Source organism: Maylandia zebra, linkage group LG4, assembly GCF_041146795.1.
Source record: "Maylandia zebra isolate NMK-2024a linkage group LG4, Mzebra_GT3a, whole genome shotgun sequence".
Lineage (NCBI taxonomy): Eukaryota > Metazoa > Chordata > Actinopteri > Cichliformes > Cichlidae > Maylandia > Maylandia zebra.
This window is the reverse complement of record NC_135170.1, coordinates 33,871,925-33,892,778: the sequence shown is the minus strand read 5'-3', so window position 1 is coordinate 33,892,778 and position 20,854 is coordinate 33,871,925. Positions and strand designations below refer to the sequence as shown.

The following is a 20,854-nucleotide window of genomic DNA, read 5'->3' as shown; positions in this document are numbered from 1 at the left end:
TGTTTTTAACACTTAGTTTCACTTCCCTTCAAAGACCGTCTGTGTATATTTGCTTCGCTCGGCAGCAGGAGGAGCATTACACTGTACATGAGAGCTAAAAGCAGCTATTTTACTGATAAGCAAGGATTGGATATGACTGTGTAAACGACTTGTCAATCACAAGCCGTTATCCAGTAGTATACATTTGATATGGACCCCAATAAGCGACTGAGGCCATGAAGGGTTTAGCACAATGGTCAGGGCCAAGGGTCGTTTTCCCTCCTCTGTAACTGCAGCTTTTGTCCCCTGACATCTGACCACACCGCATGCACATAATTTGCAAGAATGTAATGTCCTTATTGCTGCTTAGAGATGGTGGTGACTCTTAAAGCAGAGCCAACGGGAATCGACAAGTGATATCAATAAATCGGAACAGCTAAATTCTTATCAGTTCCCATGCCGGCTTCGGTTGCTGCTCGTTTCATCTCGTATGTACACATGAGTGCGTTTGTCTGCTGCTTATTTTACTGGTTCAAGTAAAATGCAATACATTTTAATATAAACATGCAGATGTCCACTATCAAATGCACAAAGTCTTGGTAAAGTGTTTAAATGTAAACATGGAAAAAGCATGTGTTGCATAGGCTTGTAGTTCAGGCTCTGAACTACGGAGATTATCAACTATTTCAGTTCCCCAATAAACAGTAAACAGGACAAATCTGATTAATATTCTCCATCGTCACTCCAATTAACAACGTTAATGTTATGTTGTATTAAAGTGCTGTATTTGTAGCTGAGTGAGAAACGTAACAACACAGTGGACCTCCACTGGGCTTTTTCCTGCAGTTTCAACTTTACGCTTGGACTTATTTTCACGTAACCTGATAATAAGCCATTCATGCATTACAAGTTTGTTTGCTCACCATTCAAAACACATCGATCTCGGCACGCTGGCATGAACTTGATGGTCTACTTCCAGTCACAGCAGGGAAAGAAACAGCTTGCCATTCAAACCCAAAAGTGAGCAGAATACAGATGCAGTTAAGAATTTATTTTCACTTATAAAAGAGAGCACTGGTTGAGTTTATGTATTTTATATGTGGAGCTCACTCCACTTTCATTAGCAATTCTGATTTAAAAGTCAACATTTTGTAGCACTTCGAGAATTTCAAATGTTTTAACAGATATCTTGTTTGTGAAATGAGTTGTTTACTTTTCAACCTGACAATTACAAGAAAATGCAGAGATCTAAACATCTCTGAGGGAATGGGTTTCATTTGTGCATGGAAATGAAAAAATAACACAACTGCAAGCATTAGCTGCATGTGCATTCTAGTTAAATTATTGTCATGGGACCACACAACCGCACATTTTATACAATGGCACCATTATTTCTGAGCTGCAGAAAAAAATGCACATTAGCTGCAATATCTAATCTAATCCATCTACCCAATGTGTCTAATGATTTTGAGTCTGTGATAACATGTATAACATGTTGTTGAAGCATTTTTCTGCACCAAAAAATAGTTTGGGGATGATTTGTTTGTTTCTTATTTGATTCACGTCCATCTGATTGGGTGATATATCCTTATGCGCTGCATTTACAGCTCTGTGATGTTTTTTTTGTGTACAGAGTGAAATTGCTCAGAGTGACACATCCAATAAAATACAGCAGTGGTGTGAGACAGCATGTGGGAGTTTTTCCCTTCAGTTAATTTGTCCTAAACCTAAAAAAACGAACCACGTTTTAATGCCCGAAGTCAAGCTGACTTTTAAGAATTTGGGGGTCGGGGTTATGGTGACATATTCAGGAATTTGTAATATGTACTTTTCATTATCTAAGATTTCCTAAGGATGGGAAAGTGATATAAAAGTTAAACAAAAGTCAAAATTCACATGAACATATGAACATTGCTAAAAGAAAGTCATGCTCCAACCCTGAGAAATGCCATGGTCTTATTCTGTGTACTGTTACTGCTTTTGCTGTGACTCAACGAGTGCATTTGATTCGGCCTTGTGTCTGGGGAAGGTGTTCTGCATGGTTGCGTATGGGCAGCAGGGAGTGCTAAAGGCAAAAAACGCACTTTTTCTCTTCAAGAAAATGTGAAGATCCCCACGGTAATTCTATACAGGACTGAGAGGGTCAGATGAAGTTTGCTCGCCCACCAAGTTCAGGGTGTGTGTGTTTGATAAAGTTCTCATAGCAGAGATCTGAGACTTTCCCCAGTCTCAGCAGTCCAAAACACTCATCCGAATCTTGCTGACAGCGGACGGCAAGCAGATAGAGTTAATATGAGAAAGCTAATGCATATGAATAAGGTAAATGAAAGCTGATGAATGTTATCCCTTATCTCCATAAAGATTAGACTATTCCCTTGAACCTCTGTCAAGGACACACACAATAAAGAACAAATTTGAAGAGTTAGCTTGTCTAGCAATTTGATGGACGTCGATAAGTTTACATCACAGTTAAAGATACAACGTCTGGACGGGGACACCGTGTATGATATGAACTAAAGTGCCGAGGAGGCTTCTGTTCATTTTTTTAACAGTTTGTCCACCCTCATGGTCATTGCTGAAAGAAATCTATGTGGATTTCTAAAGACCTTATAACAATATCCTGGAGCTATTTAAACATTAGAGTTATTAAAATGAATATGTCTATTAGGATCTTTTCCTCCCTTGAGTCTCCTGCTATCTGACGAGTATATATACTCTCATTCTCCTCTTTATTTTCTTGGTGTCAGATCAATCATGCACCATCCCAACTCAAGGTGAAACCCATCAAAGTGTCATTCCCCCATTGTCAGTGATTCACAAGAAACTCCGACACACAGACGGGCAGGCAGACAAACAGAAAGACAACATCAACAAGCGAGTTAGGGGGAAAACAAACAGCCATGAGGCCTGGAGAGATTAATCTGCTTTACTGCAGTTCCTCAAGAGGAAAACTGGGGAACTTCTCTGAGAACACAACTCGCTGCCATAAAGCCAGCCCATAAACATCATGCAGAAAAGATTAGGTCGCTTCAATCACTGAGATAAGATAAGTTGGTGAAACTTTGCCCAGAAGTTACTGGATTGACAAACCTCATGAGGTTGCTTTCCTTTTGTAAATCAGATTTTCGCTGATCCACAGAGTCGGCGCCTACGTTCACCATGCTGTGGACCGCGAGTCTCTGCGTCCTCTGGGCCTCATCGGTCCTCGGAGCGCCGGTAAACAACGAGAGACAGAAGGTGCTGCTGATCTCATTCGATGGTTTCCGGTGGGATTACGACCGCGACGTGGACACGCCGAACCTCGACCAAATGGCCGAGGACGGCGTCAAAGCCCTGTATGTCACCCCTCCGTACCTCACCATCACCAGTCCGACACACTTCACCCTCTTGACAGGTAAAGAGTTTCATTTTCTACAGCAGCGCTTCTACTTGGCAGGGGATCTGCATATCATGACAGAGTAGTAACCGCTCTGAGTTTACTTTGCAAGTATTGAAAAAGCCACAGGAAAAAGGAATTAGTCGTAATTGAATGTCCCAGGGTCCAACAGCTTTTATAGCTGAGTAAGATGATTATGCTTGGATGACTGAGGGAAGAATTCTCTGCTCCTTTTTTTTTAAATTTTGTATTCTGACTCTCGAATCATCAGCGCCTGCTAAAAGAAATTTAACTTCCTTGAAATTAAATTCCTCTAATCTCCAAAGTTGGTCGTAAGACCTTGTCCAAAAGCGTCATGCCACTCAGCCCGTTAAGTTGATAGAATTTTTAATGTGAATGTGTCACGCTATGAATAATGAGAGCAAGCCGACTGACAGCGATTCTCTTCTGCAGGCCGCTACATCGAGAATCACGGGGTAATCCACAACATGTTTTTCAACACAACCACCGGAGAGAAGAAGTCTTACTATCAGAGTCAGTTTGTGAATCAGTGGTGGGACAATGGCACTCTGCCTATCTGGATCACAGCACAGAGACAGGTCTGCGCAGCACAATTTCCATCTCATCACTGTGAGAGACTGTTTTGCTGTTTACAGAAATAGAAACCATTTCTCTTGACAAAACACCTCTGAAGGCTCGCTGAATGATTTCAGGAAGATCACCGCAGTTAGACTGCAAATAATTCTGCAGGCGTAGATGTTAACGGCATGCAAATGACAGCTGCTCTAAGTTTGCTTCAAAGGTTAAGCTGTAGGTTTAAGAAAATTAATCAAAATCCGGGTATTACTGATGTGCTTTCCTAGCGTGTTGACCCACAGTATGAACAGATGTAGCTTTCACATACTTGTCAGCGTGTCAAGTGCATATGTCATGTTTATGTTAATGCGGCCTTGTTTTTTTCTAACCTTCCAGGGCCTAAACGCTGGCTCTCTTCACTTTCCTGGCACAGCTTCCAGTTACCAGGGACAGGTTGTTATGCACAAGGAAGTGGAGCCGCAGCTTTACAACTACAAGAACGAGACCGCTTGGCGAGAAAACACAGATAAAGTGATGAGCTGGTTCAGAGACAAGAACGTGGACTTTGTTTCCTTCTACTTTGGCGAGCCTGACGGTACAGGCCACAGATACGGTCCGGACTCGAATGAACGTAGAGAGATGGTGAAACAAGTGGACCGAACAGTGGGCTATATTCGGCAATCAGCTGAGCGACACGGGCTGACTCACCGCCTTAACATCATCATCACGTCAGACCACGGCATGTCCACCGTGTATCGTAATGGTCTGGTGGAGGAAATCACCCTGTCAAAGATCCCAGGCTTTTCATTCGGGGACCTGTCCTTCCACTTGGTGGACTACGGACCTTCCGGGATGCTGTTGCCCAAGCCAGGCAGGCTGGAGGCGGTGTACAATGCCTTAAAAGGGGCTCATCCACATCTCCACGTGTACAAGAAGGAGGACGTGCCAGAGCACCTTCGCTTTACTAAAAACGATCGCATCCTCCCCATCATTTTATGGGCCGACCCTGGATACGTAATCAACGGGGTACGTTGACGGATGCTCAATTGTGTTTTTCACACTCTCACCTGACAAGCTGTCAGACAAGATCTTCAGCAGCAATCATACGTGCCAAATCTAACGTTTACTCATGCCAGGGCATCACATAGTGCCATTTTTGTCAGCAGCTGCTGTGTGGTACAACTGTACGCAGCAATATTTCCCTCAGAGAGATAACAAGCTCGAAAGTCCACAAGTTGGAGAAGTGGAGGGTAAAGGTATAGGTTTATCAGCCAGGAGATGATAGTTTTGATTGTGTTTAGACCTTAGTCTTTTGCACTTTGATGGTTAGCTTCAGAGACTGTGAACATCCCCCGAGTCAAAGGTATGAGGATCAGAGCTGAGGTTAAAATGAGCAGTTTGGTTAACATTAACCCTTTGTACAGAATTACTGCATGTTTCGGTCACCAAACAGAAAAAAATGCAATGCCTAAATATATGAGAAATAATTTGTTTAACATGGGGCTAAAGCAAAACTGAACCCTAACCCTAGATAGGTCGCTGGTGACCTCGGGGATGTCAAGACGTTAAAACCACTTGCTCAGAGTCAAGAAATCATCAAGGTTGGCGTTACAGCATGCTGCTTTACAACAGTAAGCATGCATATTAATAAAAGCAAACACAACCAAACTAGAACGAATAAACTCCTACTTATTTATCTAAGCATGAGAAGCAATGGCCTTTAGAAAGCTGCAACAATATGGTCATTTCATAGGATTCCAGTGACTCCAGAAAGTTTACAACCACAAAAAGTGTGGTAGCAATTCTAGCTAGTTTTATAGTTTTACAGCAGCCTGTAGGTTTAAATTATGAAATGTGATTATGAACGTGTGTTTCAGCTATTTTACAGAGTAACGTGAAAGTAATCTAACGAGTAGGATAATGAATTACTGTCTCCTTGGAGGACTTAAGTAACGTCCTTACTTTTAAGAAAAATGTATATATGTAATAATTACTTTTGAGTAATGACCCATACAGCGGTCACAACAAAAAGGGGGAAGTTTCTCCAACAGCACAAAATTAATTTGCACAAAATGTCTTTGCTATAACTGCTACGCTATCAAAGCAAAGCTAATGAGACGCAATTAAAATCGATAAATGATATCGATAACGGGATCTGAATCGATAAAGTCTTACCAGTTCTTCTTCCGTTCATTCACCCTCAACATAGAGAGCTGACATTTGTTCTCATGCAACATAATAAACTGCAAAGTGCAGCTTCGGCAAACATTCGCACTTCTTGTTGTAACTTATTAACAACCAGGCAATTTATGTGATTATGACCTACGTAGGTGGTCATAAGGATTCTAAATGACAAGCACTTCTATAGCGATAAAGAGCCAGATTAATTATCTGGTACATGCCATCTGGGCTTTTTTCTACAAATTTCCTCATTTCTTGACTACAGAAATAATTAAATTACTTAAATTCTGCTCATTGAAAATACTTAAACTGGGCTCTTTTCAGCCAGACGCAAGGAGTTAAATTCTAATCTTAGTACATTACAATTTTAATCAAGTGCATTTGCACGTCCTCAGGATAATCCAGGCCTTGCTGATGACATGCAGTACGCTCTCAAATGCTTCATGAAGCTATTCATGCCTCAAAATTCAAAATTAGCATTTTCATTTGGCTCTACACTTACTCAGTCACTCTGCTGTGCAGCAACTTTGCAAGCAAATGTGTCCATCAGTACTGAGAACCATTAAATCACAACTTAATTTAAAAGAGGAAATTTTAAAATTCTGGAATGTCCTAAAAACCCTGAAAAAGAGGAAAATAGATTTTTTCTTTTAATCCAGTGACAAAATGTGTTAAATCCCAGGTCTGTATGTTGGGACTGGAAATTTGGCTCTTCGTTCCCTCCATTTTTTTTATATACTCATTTTAGTTTGATCTAAGAGAAGGAAAAAAATGTCGAGATGGTTACATAACACAGAGACAACTGTGTATTCTGAATTCTGGAAATGTGTTGGAAAACTACTATATATAACATTTAATTATGAAACCATTTTAAATCTTTAAAGTATTTCATGAAAATGAACATTTTCAAGTTGGATTAACAGTCTCATTTAGGCATTATCACTGGCTGGCAGCAGTCACAAAGGGTGAAAGGGCTTTCATTGCACAATGTAGACAATCCGCTTTGGCTTGGTCAATACCTCCCTCTGCTGACTGACTGAGAGTAGACCAAGATGTGGACGTCTGTTGAGGTTTTATTTTATTTGACTACCTTTTGAAAGTTAGATTCTAATTGAATCTATCAAACTGGGTCAAGAGAGTTATGTTATCCATCCTGTCCTTGCAGTATTTCCCAGTTCAATTCAACAAGGGAGAGCATGGCTATGACAACCAAGCGATGGACATGAAGCCTTTCTTCAGGGCAGTGGGTCCAGCGTTTCACAAAAACCTAAAGGTGGGGCCCTTTGAGACAGTGAACATCTACCCCTTGATGTGTCACATCCTGGGCATCGAGCCGGAGGTCAATGACGGCCATCTCGACGCTACCAAACACATGCTGGTTACTAGCACTGCTGCTCGAGGTGAGTTTATATCAGACTAATGAGTCTCTCCCCGTGGCACTGAAAGTGTGTCGCTCCAACACCTGCTCCTTCATTACTGGGCCAATCATCCATCATTTCTGACTTTAGTTGTGTCCAAATCAGATGTAGGGTTGCTATAGGTTACAACTACAAATTACATCTGGTGTTCTCGAGGCGAGGTTGGAAACATTTTTTTCCTCCAATGAAGTCTAAAGAGCTCATATATGAAAGTAAAGAAAAGTAGAAAAGTTCACAAAAATCATCTAATCTTCATAAAAACAGCAGAAATGGGCACCTTACTACTGCTTTTGTGCTTTTCAGTCATTTGATATCTTCAGCCCAAGACCCAATGGTTACTGATAAATACTAAAACATTAATACAGGTTACAAATGTATCCTTTGATTTGGCTCTCAAAACAGAAGGAAAGAATTAACTGGTTAATTTGTTGATTTAATACACATTTGGTGTTTTATTGAGCATCTGACTGGAAAAATGGTAAATGTGGGAGTGAGTCAGCATACACTACATAGTAATAAATGAATATGTCAGCCAGAACAACTCACTGATGACTCATTGATGTGTTAAGTCAAAGTGAATCTCAAACATGTATCATCTCGCTGATGTAACAAGGCGAAGAAATGCTTATATCAAAACCAGATATTATTTAGTTAGTACAACCCACCTCTGATCTAAATAATAATAATAATTCTTCAATTATTCACATGTTGGTGTGTCTACTATCTGGTATCATCAAACTAAGGTAAGATACTAAATGTTATCGATATGATCACATATTTTTTTCAGTGGTCGCAAACACTAAAAGCTGATTGGCTCGCTTACTTTGACGTGTGATGTAATAATGAAGTCATCAGGTCAGGATGCACTCTGTGCCATTTCTTTTATTCAATTTTTATTATTGTTCTTTCTATTAAAAATTAGATTAATATTAAAAATAAATAACAATATTACTTGTTTGACATAATAGGATTTTTCCCACCACTTGGGCCGACCCAAAACTTGTCAGACTGTCTATGAAAACTCAGACATTTTTATAAAAATAAACCTCAGACCTGTTAAAACTTGGCCTACATTTCAACAACTTGTATATGTAACTTTATATTTACAATAATGGATTGAGCAGGACGACACTGTTGTTCCCTGACAAACACTTTCTTCAGTCCTTACCACTGCAGTCCCCTCCCCCTTTAGCCACACCCCTAGACTGGTCACCACACAGATAACTGTTATGCTGGACAGCCATTAATATGCACCGATCTCTTCTTAGACACCTTTGCCTGCTGGCTTTTATGAAATATATAACAGAGCCATATTTAACTCTCACATTTGTAAAGCACAAAGTCATCACTGAACTAGCAAGAAAACAAGACACAGTCAGACAAATCACGCTAGCAAGACATGCAGATATAAACACAAATACGAAAGTTATAATATGTGGTTAACATAACAGTATACTGTCAATTTACCCCAAACAATGATCCTTTCTTAATTCTACCCAAGTACTTCTGTTGCTCAAACTGTTATAGAACAAATCTAAGGATATTGGCCCACACCGTTTTTCATACCATGTGATGAGGCACATAATCAATAGTGGGTCAATGACCCTCCATAAGAGACAGCTCCCACTAGGGCTTAAATACCTGGGTCTCTTCAGCATATGGTCTTATGACCGAAGAAGAAACTTAAAGAAGTCCAGGCGCTTTCTTTTCCAAGCTCCATGACCGGGTCGTCTTTGAGCTCTGAAAGCAAATAAAAATCGATACAATTAAATAACACTAACATTTTTTTATGTCAGTACAGAAATATTAAAGCAAAAGGCTTCATAAAAAATTTAATCTTCAATGTGTGAATTTTTTGTTTTTCTTTCTTCTTTCAGCTGAAAGTAGTTCACACAGGAAGTACATGAAAAACGCCTTCACTGGACTGGCTGCGGTAGCTGGATTTCTTGTCATAGTGTTTGCAGCAGCAGTGGTCCAACGACTACTCAAGCAGAAACGCAAGACAAAGAGGTAATGACTTATTCATTCAAAACTGTTATACATCCAAGACAAATAAAAATCTATATGGTAAATGGCCTGTATTTGTTTAGCGCTTTACTAGTCCCTAAGGACCCCAAAGCGCTTTACATCCAGTCATCCACCCATTCACGCACACATTCACACACTGGTGATGGCAGCTATATTGTAGCCACAGCCGCCCTGGGGCGCACTGACAGAGGCGAGGCTGCCGGACACTGGCGCCACCGGGCCCTCTGACCACCACCAGTAAGCAACGGGTGAAGTGTCTTGCCCAACGACAGAACGACCGAGACTGTCGGAGCCAAGTAAAATTTCTTTACTTTGTGTTTCAGATCAGGAAGTTTGAGAGATCTTCCGGAAAAAGAAGACGCACATCAAACTCCATTTTGAACATCACAATAATGAAGAGAGATTTAAAAGCAGCTCCCTGTGGACGGACCCTCTGCATGATTCTCTTTCATGGCAAATTGCATTAGAACCCAAAGAGCAGAGTGTAAATTATTATTTAAGCTATTTTCAAATAATACAAAGTGACAAGGGAAGGATCAGAACAAGTTTAACTGGAGATGCCCTGGTTTATGCATGAATGAAGAACATTTAGGTCTTTTTCAAATCTGCTGTAATTAAATGGGAATAAACATCCATAAGCAGTGCTGTGTTGGGACACTGGAATATAAACATCTGAGACCATTACCGTAACGTTATATTACTTTTATGTACTAAATAAACATAAAAGCCATAAAGCAAAACGAGGTGCTGGGGTGAGGCTGTGAGCAATTAAATTAAGATAAAAGGTGCTGAGAACAAAGTAGCGATCATCATATTAAGGCCATCGCGTCTCTACTTTCATTTAAAGAAGTGAATACACGTCTACGGTGGCTGCCAAGTGACATATTTTGAGGAACTACATACTCATCAGTTGCCGCCTCTCCTCGGATAAAAATGTCAAGTTAAACACGGGTGCTCAACACTTCCGGTTGTAACTTTCAACATAAATGTAAACCCTCCGGGTTTTTTATATTGTCTATATATCAAAAGTTCAAATATATATTTTGACTTGTACGCCAGAACCGTTTAGTTCTCATTAGCTGAGTCCTCATTTTTTTTCTTTTTAGCATAACATTTAAGACTTGTATGGAACTTATTTAAATACAATACTTTAATCAACATGCTGCCCTTTAAACTTGTACTACGTGAACTGGTTATTTAACTGGTTTACTTGCTTGAGTTTGTTTTTTGCGTAAAGCATGTTAAAATAAATCTTGTGCATAAAATTAACGGAATAAACTATTCTATTATGAAATCAATTTTTGTGTGCATTTTATTTTTTATTAGTCCTTTATTTATCCAGGTAAAAAAAAAAATCTCATTTCCAAGAGAGACCTGACATCAAATATTATATATTCTGACTGTATAAGTTTTTAATTGTTTTTTTCTTGATATTTTTGCATTCATGTTAAGCGCAGTTTGTGTCGTTATATAAGCCTAGATGCTTTAAAAATTTTCTTGCGGGATAACAAATTAAAATTAGCCCTCTGGCTGAATTTTGGCACTCGGGCGTTCTTTTATTTTGAAGGCGGGCCCTTGAGCATCCGGTTTGGTCCCAGCGTAATTCCGCCGTGCGGGCGCCGCGCTGTTCTTTTGATAAAGGATTCTTATGCAAGGGCGAAGGCAGACATGGAGGAACTGAGCGCCGTGGGAGAGCAGGTTTTTGATGCGGAATGCATCTTAAACAAACGAATGAGAAAGGTCAGCGCTGTGAAACCGCTGTGTTAGATTTTATCCACGTATTTTTCTCCTATTTTACAAACGGTCTGTTTCTCTTTTGGGGGTTTTCTTTCAGGGAAAGTTGGAGTTTCTCGTCAAGTGGAGGGGATGGTCATCCAAGTAAGTACAAGTGGTGCTGCTCCGGCCGAAACAATGAAAACAACAACAGCGTGTCGCTTGTTGCTTTTAGCTAAACCCAAACTTTTATTTTTTATTTTTAAAAAAATAAATAAAAGCACAAGAATCCAAATTTTAACAGCAGTAAAATGAAACTCCGTTATTTCCACCTGAGGGTTTTACACAATACACATTTGCTTCCTTTTGTTCGATATTTACGTTTTGGAAGTTATCGGATAGCCAAAGAAAACACTTTAGGGCTAATTCAGCTTTTCATACATCAACTTATTCATTTTAGTTATGACGTTTGGCTGATTTTATTCATCGTTTTTAAGTTTTATCTTTTTTTTGTCTTTGACTCGGACTGGGACATCCGAAATTCACGATGGTTACTTGATATTTATTTAAATGTATATATATAAGTATTTCTCTGTGCTGTTCCACTCGAAGTGTGTGTTATACGTGCATGTTTGTGCCTGTAAATCTCCACTACGCCTTCATTTCTTGTCACTTGCCCTCTGTTCACTTCACATTGTTGCTGTAATCCACCATCAATGCACACTGTTGCCTGCCAGCTCCATGGCTTTCTGTTAGAACCACATCCTTTGTGTGTGTGTGTGTGTGTGTGTGTGTGTGTGTGTGTGTGTGTGTGTGTGTGTGTGTGTGCAACGAAAGGGTGGGGGTTGATTATTTCACTGGTGACTGCAGATCAGAATGGGCCATTCACCAGCTCCTGATAAAGCGAGTGGTCATTGAAAAGGCCTGTTTTCAGTTTGTTTCTGCACTTAGCCCATTTAGTTATTTTCTCCTCAATTTATGCTCACTATCAAATTATTAGTCACTGAATGGGGCCACTGATGCAGCCACACTCAGGAATCAAGCTAACGGACGCTCAAACTTAAGTTTCAGATATAAGATTGAAAAACAAACAAGAAGCAAATTCAATAACTCGGCAGTGCAACAGCCAGCCTTTGACATCGTGTGCAGGCACCACCAACAAAGCTCTGCAAAACAAAGTTATTTGTGTTGATGGAAAAAAAGAAAAAGAAAATCTTCATTCTGTATTTTTACAACGTCCCACTCATGTTGGTAACCTCCGTGACCCAAAATAATGCGCTTACTTCCTTCCTCAACAAACACAACTGTGCTTGTTGAGGAAACAAAGGAAGTGAAAAAAACTGATTCGGTGTAGTACCTAAAGTCAGCAGTTTGATTGATGCCTCACGTATGGTGTGATGTATAGAATCGATCAGATTTTTAACTTTTACCCTTATGGATTACATATCTGTCATCCACTCAGTCCTTATTACTGTTTAATAAACCGTTTTTGTAGCTGTTTAAATCATTCTCAAACCACGAGTGCAGGGACAGACGGGTCTTCACTCTACATATTAAGATATTGTTTACTAATTAGTGTTTTATGACTTTGTGGTTACACGGGTCTGTTTGTCTCTATAAAGCCAAGCTGTCACTAGCTGTAGTGTTGTTTTAATCTCCCGAGTATTAGATTTCTGTTCTCGTCCTTTTTCGAGCTCACCTGAGACGTCTTTAAATAAAGTGAGGGACTGCCTGTGCTCAGTTTATGGCTGCTAGAACAACAGAGCCCTGTGTTGCTCAATGAATGGACTCTGTTGAAAAGTCATTTTCTAAATCTGGAAGCACTCCTCAAACTGTGGAGTACCTTTAGTTTTTGATTTGGATTAACACTAAAATGTGTGTTAATGTTTCGCCATGTCTGCTCACTTCAGACACAACAGCTGGGAGCCCCAAGAAAATATCCTCGACCCGAGACTGCTGGCTGCATTCAACAAGAAGTAAGTGTCTACGTTAAGATGTACCGCACTTTAAAGTTTGCTGTGCTACGCGATGCTGTAGTTGTTGCAGTCGTAACTCTGTTGGCATTTAAAACACACAACATTAATATGAAATATGTTTAATAATTATGACTCCTTGTTTCATGTTTGCTGACGTATTACAGAGAGCAGGAAAAGGAGCTTCTGCTGCGTAAAAGAGGGAAGAGGCCCAGAGGACGGCCTCGGAAAATCCTTGTAAGTTTGATTCAAAAGATGATTTTTTTGCAGGATTTAGTCCCAAACAGAGTATCTAACATTCCCTTCTTATTAAAAACATAGGAAAATATGCCTGAAGCTCCAAAGTCAAGCAGCTCCTCGTCTGGCTCGTCGTCATCCTCGTCCGATTCCTCGTCTTCGTGCTCCTCTTCCTCGTCGTCCTCGGATGATGACGACGATGACGACGGCAGCCAAGTTAAACAAGTCAGCCCAAGCGTGAGAACTAGAGAGCTGAATCCTGTCCCTCAGAAGAAGGCGCAGATAGTCATGGCGAAACAGGAGCCTCCCAAGAAACGGAGTAGGAAACCTCTGCCCTCCGAAGTGAAGGAGTTCCAGCAGAACAAGGGCCCGCGCAAGACTGCCAAAGATACGGATATTCCAGGAGCAATCAAGAAGCCAGTTCACCCGGCCAGCTTTACCTTCATGGGTTTCCACCGGGGCTCGGCCAGGGATACGGTGGGTGGTCCGAACAGAAGCTCCCTCGCCCAGGTCGGTGCTGTTAAAAACTCCTTGAGCTCCGTGGGATCTGGCAGGCCGTCGATCCAGCCTTCCTCTCTTCCGCTGAACAAGTCCAGCCAAAGCAGAAATGTCACCGAGAGTAAACTTCCCGTCTCCGGTATGAGCAGCGGGACAAGCCTGGATTTAAAAGCAGCTCCTAGTAAATCAAAAGGCGTAGCAGCGCTGAATCTGAATACATCCAAACACCCCATTCAAGGAACCACTCAGCATACACTAAGCTCCCCTAATGGACAAAAGAAACCGGCCCCTGTGACGACAGCGCAGCGGATACCCGGTGCTAAAACGGCGGCGTCCTTGCCATCTAACGTCTCCTCCAATCAGGGCCTTCAGCCCCTCAACCTGCAGAACAAACTGGTGCAAAGCAGTGATGCTCCTGGAAACGGCACGGCACCAGTGTCAGGCCCCAGAAATGCTGCAAACCCAGCACGGAAACCTGTGACACAAAATCAAGAGTGTAAACCCCCAAAGAGTCCCGCGACCCCCGGAAGACTGCAGGCCAGAAAAACACAGCCCGGCACAGACAAGGTCAGAGAGGTCAATGACATCCAGGCCTCCAGAGTCCAAGGAAGGCTGGAGAGGAGTGGCGTGCATAAATCCCCCACAGAGGCCCAGAGCCAGCAGGACAGGTCGGCCTCCAAAGACGGCAAAAAAGCCAAAATGAACGAGATGAGCACGGGAGAGGAGGAGAGCAGCTCCGACTCGGACCAGGATTCTTCCTACGCCGGACAGGTCGCGGTCCAGAGCCAGGACTGGAAGCCTACGCGAAGCCTGATCGAACACGTGTTCGTAACGGATGTTACAGCTAATCTGGTTACCGTCACGGTCAAGGAGTCGCCGACCAGCGTGGGCTTCTTCAGCATTCGCAACTGTTGAGTTGACTGCAAACTGAGTGGATTCAAGTTCTGAGAAAACTGAAGAAACACTCCAGGGAGTGAATGAATGAATGAATGAATGAATGAGTGGGTCAATTTGTTCTTTATCTTTTTGTAGTCAACGATAGACTGTGAGGTATTAAAAAAATCATTTATTGATAGTAATTATTTATTTGTTCGTGTAAAAAAAACAAAAATCAAACCTGATAAAACCTTTTCCCCCTGTGAGCGTTTCATCAAAATCACATTTAGCTTTGAGCTAAAATAGCAACGCTCCCCCACGGGCAGCTGAATCGGTGCAAAACATTAGCGCTCACACATTTATCCACATTGATCTTGTGTGTGTGTTTCTGTTTGAGGTATCCTCTGCTTTGTTATATAACAGCAGATAGAAGGAATGTCTTTATGAAGAAATTATGAAAGGCAGGTGTGAGCAGGAGGTTTAGCTTCTTTTATGGATAGCTCATTTAGGTTTGAATAATCTCTTAATGTTGTGAATCCATGTCGTTCGATAGCTCAGCCAGTTTAAATCTTAGCGTTGAGTCGATAGGGTTTATTTTTGTAACATTTCTGAAATTAGCTACCTCTCGTTTGTTCATTTCTTTGGGGAAAAAAATCCCTCCAGGGTATATCATCATTGTGTTTATATATATTTTTATATAGGTCTCAATGTATTGGACTTTGATGCTGTTTAATCTTGTGTTAGTACCAGCAACAGCTTCATTTCTGTGTACTAAAAAAAGAAAACACCACATCTGAACTGACTGTGCGCACCATTATCACCTCAAAGAGAAGCTTCATTCCACAATGTAGCCGGTTTATCAGCGCAGTTTTCCAAATGGGCTGAAGCATGCACAGTCAGATACAGTATCTCCGTTTCCCCTCCGACGCTCAGATAAGACTCGGCCCCGGCTGAGGTTCGCTCTTCTTCCTTTGCACCGCTTCCACGAGATATTCACCAGCAACTTGCGTCTTCTGTGACTGGAAATTTTGGAGGAAAGTGCTCTTGTTGCAAAGATCGCGGGCCATGGGCGTGAGGACTCGAGCCTTTCAGACACACCGGAAAAGGTCAGGCATGGACAGCTTAATGACAGATGACCGCAAAACAGCAGGTTTTATCAAGCGTGTACTGGTGATTCAAAACCGGTGCCTAGTACTGAAAGGGCTTTTTTTTTCTTTTTCGTTTTTTCCTGTTACTTGCAGCTGTGGTCTTCTCATTTCACCCCTCGTGCATGGGTTCAGGAGCTGCAGGCTCGGCCTCCCGGAGGGAGAGGGAAAAAAAAGGGTCTGTCTGATGTAACGGAAAAGAAACCGCAACAGTGTGCGCTACTTTCTGCTCCCTCGAGAGGAGTTCAGCAACAAAGCACTTCGTCTGAACTCCTGTGTCTAATCCTGCTCTGCAGACTGTGCCTTTCTTTCTCTCAGACTAAACACAAAGGCATTACCCCAAAGATAGCTAGAATTTCAGGTTGTTCAATAAAGGAGTTCTCCTGAGCATCCACTGGAGACTACACCGTTTCTGTTTCCTCGTCTGTATTCTTGTGAAACTGGAAGGGAAAAGAAAAGCCCTGCTGGATGACCTGTTACAAATGTAAAGAGAAAAAATATTTGTGGCCTAATTGGAACCATACGAGTGGTGTAGGTGCAGTTTACAGAAGTAGACTGCACTCAGCATCACCTTTTGTTGCATGTGTAATAGGTACATTTGTGGGTTTAGGGTCTTCTTCATGTGGCTGCAGCACACTGTATACAATGTAAAGCAATGCACCACAGACTGTGTGTGATATCTGGTGTCATCAGCACCGTGTGATAGACTACGGGGTAATGCAAGGTGTTAATATGACTTCTTATGTTTTTATATTTACTTGTTTTATTGATAAAGGAACTTTTCATATACATGTTGCTTTTTTTTTAGATTACTAACCGTCTCCATTGAATGTTTTCCTTACTATTTATTTCAAATTAAAAGCCTTTTGGGGATAGCACAGTGTCATCAATCTTTGTATTGTACCAATTGTCAGAGTGACTAATAAAAAGGTACAACTCTTCAGTCTGGCTCGGGGTTTTCTTTAATTTATCGGAGAAGTCGAGACATTTCGTGGCGTTGGCCGCTTTGCTTTATATTTATATAAATTTAACATTGCAGTTTCAGACAAATCCCAACATTAGAATTAATAATACTGCTATTTTGCTACCATTTTCTTGTCTTCTTGCCATGCAACCAAAGTGAAATCCTCAGGTTAATGTTAGAGGACTTATTAGGTGTTGCCCTAAATTAAAAATTCAGTGAAAGAAGCCAGAAAAAGAAACAATTCTATGCATTTTAAGTTTTCTATCACTTTCTCTTGGTGCTGAGGAGACATTCAGAGTTTATAACAATTTTTAAAAAAAGCACATGTGAGTCTGCAAATCTCTCCACTGCAGGAGCCCAACACAAGTCCCGTGCACAACTATTATAATGACCACTAGATGGTGCTGTTGCATTTGAAGGTGCATGCACCTGAGAGTTCATCAATGTCTTAATTAGCAATAATTGTAACGTGTTTGTTGGTTTAGACGCTTACACTTGAATACAGTTACCTTAATACAGCCAAAGTAAAATCTTTATAAAGTTAATCATAAAATCAGAAATGACATTCTCTTTAAAAATCAGGCCCCCGGTGAAAGTATTCTGGCAACACAGACTTTTATTTTGTTCTTATCTATGACTGCACTAACTAATTTCACGTGCTTGCCAAGAGAAATAAAGCCCGATTTCTGTTTCCACGGCAACTTCATCTGATGACGTGGATAACATACTGTACGTACTCTTGATAAGACCGTGTGTTCACTTTACTTTCCGTAATTCAGTCGCAGACGCTCACGTCCATGGGATTGTGTCAGGTCTGTGTTGGCATCGAGGACGCGTGTTGCTTGGCCGTCCACAAATCTTTTGCATCTCTAACCCACAAACCTGTGACAGGCAACAGTCGAGCTCTAGACCAAAGACCCATCGGAGAGTCCGTAACCTCTGAACAAACAGTTTGTGTATTGTTGCCATGAACGTTTGATTTAAATATGGGTTAACAGATTTGATGACCTTGTTTTTCCTCACCTCTCCTTGACTGCACTCGGTTGTCCATTGGTTTGGACCCAGCAAGAGCCAAACCAGTCCAGACCCGCTGGACTCCTTTTATAGTCAGGTTCCTGGGGGAAAGTGCCATGAGTGGTATGAAGGAGAGGGGGAGATTTGGGAGATGTCTGGATGTTATGTTGATTTTAAGCTGTTTTAAATCAGCTTGGCTCGTCTTACAGCAATTATCCTACATAGGATCAGGATATAAGAACAGGGTAAGCACTGCTATGAGTTAATTTAGTACATAATGGTTATTTCTTGCAGTGGGAGGAGCTACTACCTTTATGGGCGGGTGTTGCAGCCCCTCTGTGTCAGGTAATGGAAGGGAGCGAGCTACAGTAGCCGTCCTGGCACAGACCCAACTGAAACAGGGCATAGCCCAGTACAGAGATGTTTGTTATTAAATTTAGGATGGAGATTCCGATTTTATATGTATACACTACGATCCTGGCTAAACTGACCCGTACTGTAAACACGCTGCGCTAATCCACTACTATAAAGGAAGGGGAAATAAAAAGAAGGTTGGACTGTTGAATTTTTTTAGAGGCCCCCTTTATTTCTGACTTCAGCCGTCTGTTACAGTGCCTCCTTTGACGTTTCTTTTCAGCCAAGTACCCCCTGAAAGGCAGAACAAAAATGTCTGCAAAGCTCAGTACAATCCAGCGCTGCTGGATGGTTTAACTCCCATTTCAGCTGTTTAAAATCATCTCTAAATTTATTGCAACCCATTTTTTCCCTCATGCAGTGATGCATCAATGACATCATAGTCTTTCTGATAAGATGTACTAAAGAATTAAAGGAGTAACCAGCCTCTGGGATCAGTCTCCTTTGCAGAGAGTCCCTTTTCATTATTTTTTCTTTTAAATCAAACTTCTATTTCACCCATGAGCTTTAAACTGGCTTCTTGCATAAACTCCACCAAGCAATTGCACTGAAAGCAACGTGTGCTTTACTAAACTTCAGGAATTACTTGTGACTAACTCTTAAATTTACCCAAACTGAATGTAGCGGGATTAGCACAATCGTATACTTTGATCTAAAACGTACACTCTCGTTAACACGAACGTAATCAGCCAATCACGTGGCACCATCTGAGTAAGGAACAGGAAACTGAGGATATGATTCACGCGGTGTCACCAAACTTACACAATGAACGATTGGATAAATGTTGCCTGGCTGCTTCCTGCGGGACAACATCCCGCCACAAAGCTCAGATCGTCCAAACTGGCTCCTCGACGGGCTCCACAGTCACCAGATCCAGTCCAGTTGAGCACCTTTGGGACGTAGTGGGACGGGAGACTCACGCGCCATCATGACCAAAATCTCGAGGAACGGCTCCAACACCTTGTTCGGTGTACGCCATGAAGAATTAAGGCCCAACCCAGTATTAACGAGACGTACCAGTGAGCGCGCTTTTAATCACAATTAATCGTGACCGACTTTCAACCTTTTTTCCTGTGTAAAAAACGAATGTGGCGGATGAGCGTAACGGTATATTCTCAACTAAAATGTGAAATCTAAGTGTTCGACGGGGTAAAATGTAATTATATCCAATTACAGTAAATGAGTAACTCTGCAGTAAAATATGTTGTGACGTGGTATAAGAAGCTCACTTTAAAGCACTGCTATTGTTCTGCTGAGGAGACTAAATGAAGAGGAAAGTCTGCAGCACCTTTCAACACACAGACGCCCCTCTCCCTCTTTCACCACCCCTGTATTTACACGCTCTTAAAAACACTGTCACACAGCCTGACTAACTGACAGAAGTTATCATTACACAAAGCGCTCTATTCCATAATTTATAGAGATCCCCGTCCCAGTCATGTGGAATTCTCCCAAAATAAATTCAAGTAAACACTTATGCGACAAAGAGGCACTCACAGTGGCCTGGTATGCATAAACAGTGTGAACAGTGTGACAGTGTAATCCCCACCCCACGCCCCCAACTCAACACGCACGCGTGCGCTCACACAGACTCGCACACCAAACAGCCCAGCCCCGCAGTGACTTCAGGCAGGGTTTGGAAGCGAGCCTGAGCCCTCGCCTCGCCCCCGGCACCGATGTACCTACTCCGATCCACGACGGCCCTCGCCCACCCCACACCTGACTCCTGGCAAAATAAGCCAGACTCTAATCCGTCTTCCATCACAATAACACACACACACCCCAAACCCAGTTGTTTTGAAGAGTGTTCAGCAAGTTCATCTCCAGGGATGTTTTGTGTTCTTCTTCCCCAGGACGTCTTATTGTTTTAGCAACACAAGAGGCTGTAAATCAATCAGCTTCTCTTCTTAACCCCGGCCTCTGTTTAAAAGATAGAAATGAGCTTTTTCCATGATGCACTGTTGAAAGTTTTTATAAAGTCAATACAAAGAATGCAGGAAAAAAAAAAAAAAACTACTGGGATCCTACGGGTTTTTATTTTACTCACCTTTGCTCACCTTGGTGGCAGAAAAGATTTGACTTCATTTTGAGGGCAATAAAATCTAAATAAATTAATAGAATGAGAAATAAAAAACATCTATATGCAGATGTGACACTTATAAAATCTTATTTCTTAAAGGATGACTCCATACTGGCCTTAAACCAAGAATTTCTGCTTCATCGCTGCATTCAGGCCATTATTGGGATTGATACTTAATTTTCTGTTTGTATTTGTTTTTAGGCTCCTCTCTTCCTTGACGATTTCAGCCAAACGTGGTTGGTTGGGTTTAAAATGCCTCGGATGGTTGCTATTCGATTTCAAAGGGAATGTTTAGAAACCCGATCCAACCCTCCAGCGAGCATACCTACACCCAAGTCTCCTTCGCCCCTCATTCTAAATCACTCCACTGGAGCAGTGTAAA

The 20,854-nt window shown here is 41.5% G+C and overlaps 2 protein-coding genes and 1 long non-coding RNA gene across 3 annotated transcripts in view; 2 read left to right on the top strand and 1 right to left on the bottom strand.

The window, feature by feature from the left end:
• The first annotated feature begins 3,111 nt into the window (after positions 1-3,111).
• LOC101486712 (ectonucleotide pyrophosphatase/phosphodiesterase family member 7) lies at positions 3,112-10,822 on the top strand. The gene is made up of 6 exons (XM_004556384.3): positions 3,112-3,373; positions 3,809-3,954; positions 4,328-4,957; positions 7,278-7,512; positions 9,408-9,540; positions 9,882-10,822. The coding sequence occupies exons 1-6, from the start codon at positions 3,139-3,141 to the stop codon at positions 9,937-9,939; spliced, it is 1,437 nt and encodes a 478-aa protein (XP_004556441.2). The 5' UTR covers positions 3,112-3,138; the 3' UTR covers positions 9,940-10,822.
• LOC105941033 (noggin) overlaps positions 9,139-20,854 on the bottom strand; it is a 70,556-nt gene continuing 58,840 nt past the window's right edge. The window contains exon 4 of the long non-coding RNA XR_013098418.1: positions 9,139-9,270. This is a non-coding gene — a long non-coding RNA (noggin). The remainder of the gene's footprint in view (positions 9,271-20,854) is intronic.
• On the top strand, positions 11,191-16,943 carry cbx2 (chromobox homolog 2 (Drosophila Pc class)). Its single transcript, XM_004556385.4, has 5 exons — positions 11,191-11,298; positions 11,393-11,436; positions 13,182-13,247; positions 13,412-13,481; positions 13,566-16,943. The coding sequence occupies exons 1-5, from the start codon at positions 11,227-11,229 to the stop codon at positions 14,892-14,894; spliced, it is 1,581 nt and encodes a 526-aa protein (XP_004556442.2). The 5' UTR covers positions 11,191-11,226; the 3' UTR covers positions 14,895-16,943.

What these genes read in the sequence shown, in the direction of transcription:
- LOC101486712 (XM_004556384.3), top strand. Translation starts at nt 3,139, where the DNA reads ATGCTGTGGACCGCGAGTCTCTGCGTCCTCTGGGCCTCATCGGTCCTC. An exon ending in ACACTTCACCCTCTTGACAG is followed by an intron (nt 3,374 to 3,808) that starts GTAAAGAGTTTC and finishes TCTCTTCTGCAG; the next exon opens with GCCGCTACATCGAGAATCAC. An exon ending in CTGGATACGTAATCAACGGG is followed by an intron (nt 4,958 to 7,277) that starts GTACGTTGACGG and finishes CTGTCCTTGCAG; the next exon opens with TATTTCCCAGTTCAATTCAA.
- cbx2 (XM_004556385.4), top strand. Translation starts at nt 11,227, where the DNA reads ATGGAGGAACTGAGCGCCGTGGGAGAGCAGGTTTTTGATGCGGAATGC. An exon ending in TAAACAAACGAATGAGAAAG is followed by an intron (nt 11,299 to 11,392) that starts GTCAGCGCTGTG and finishes GTTTTCTTTCAG; the next exon opens with GGAAAGTTGGAGTTTCTCGT. An exon ending in TGGAGGGGATGGTCATCCAA is followed by an intron (nt 11,437 to 13,181) that starts GTAAGTACAAGT and finishes TGCTCACTTCAG; the next exon opens with ACACAACAGCTGGGAGCCCC.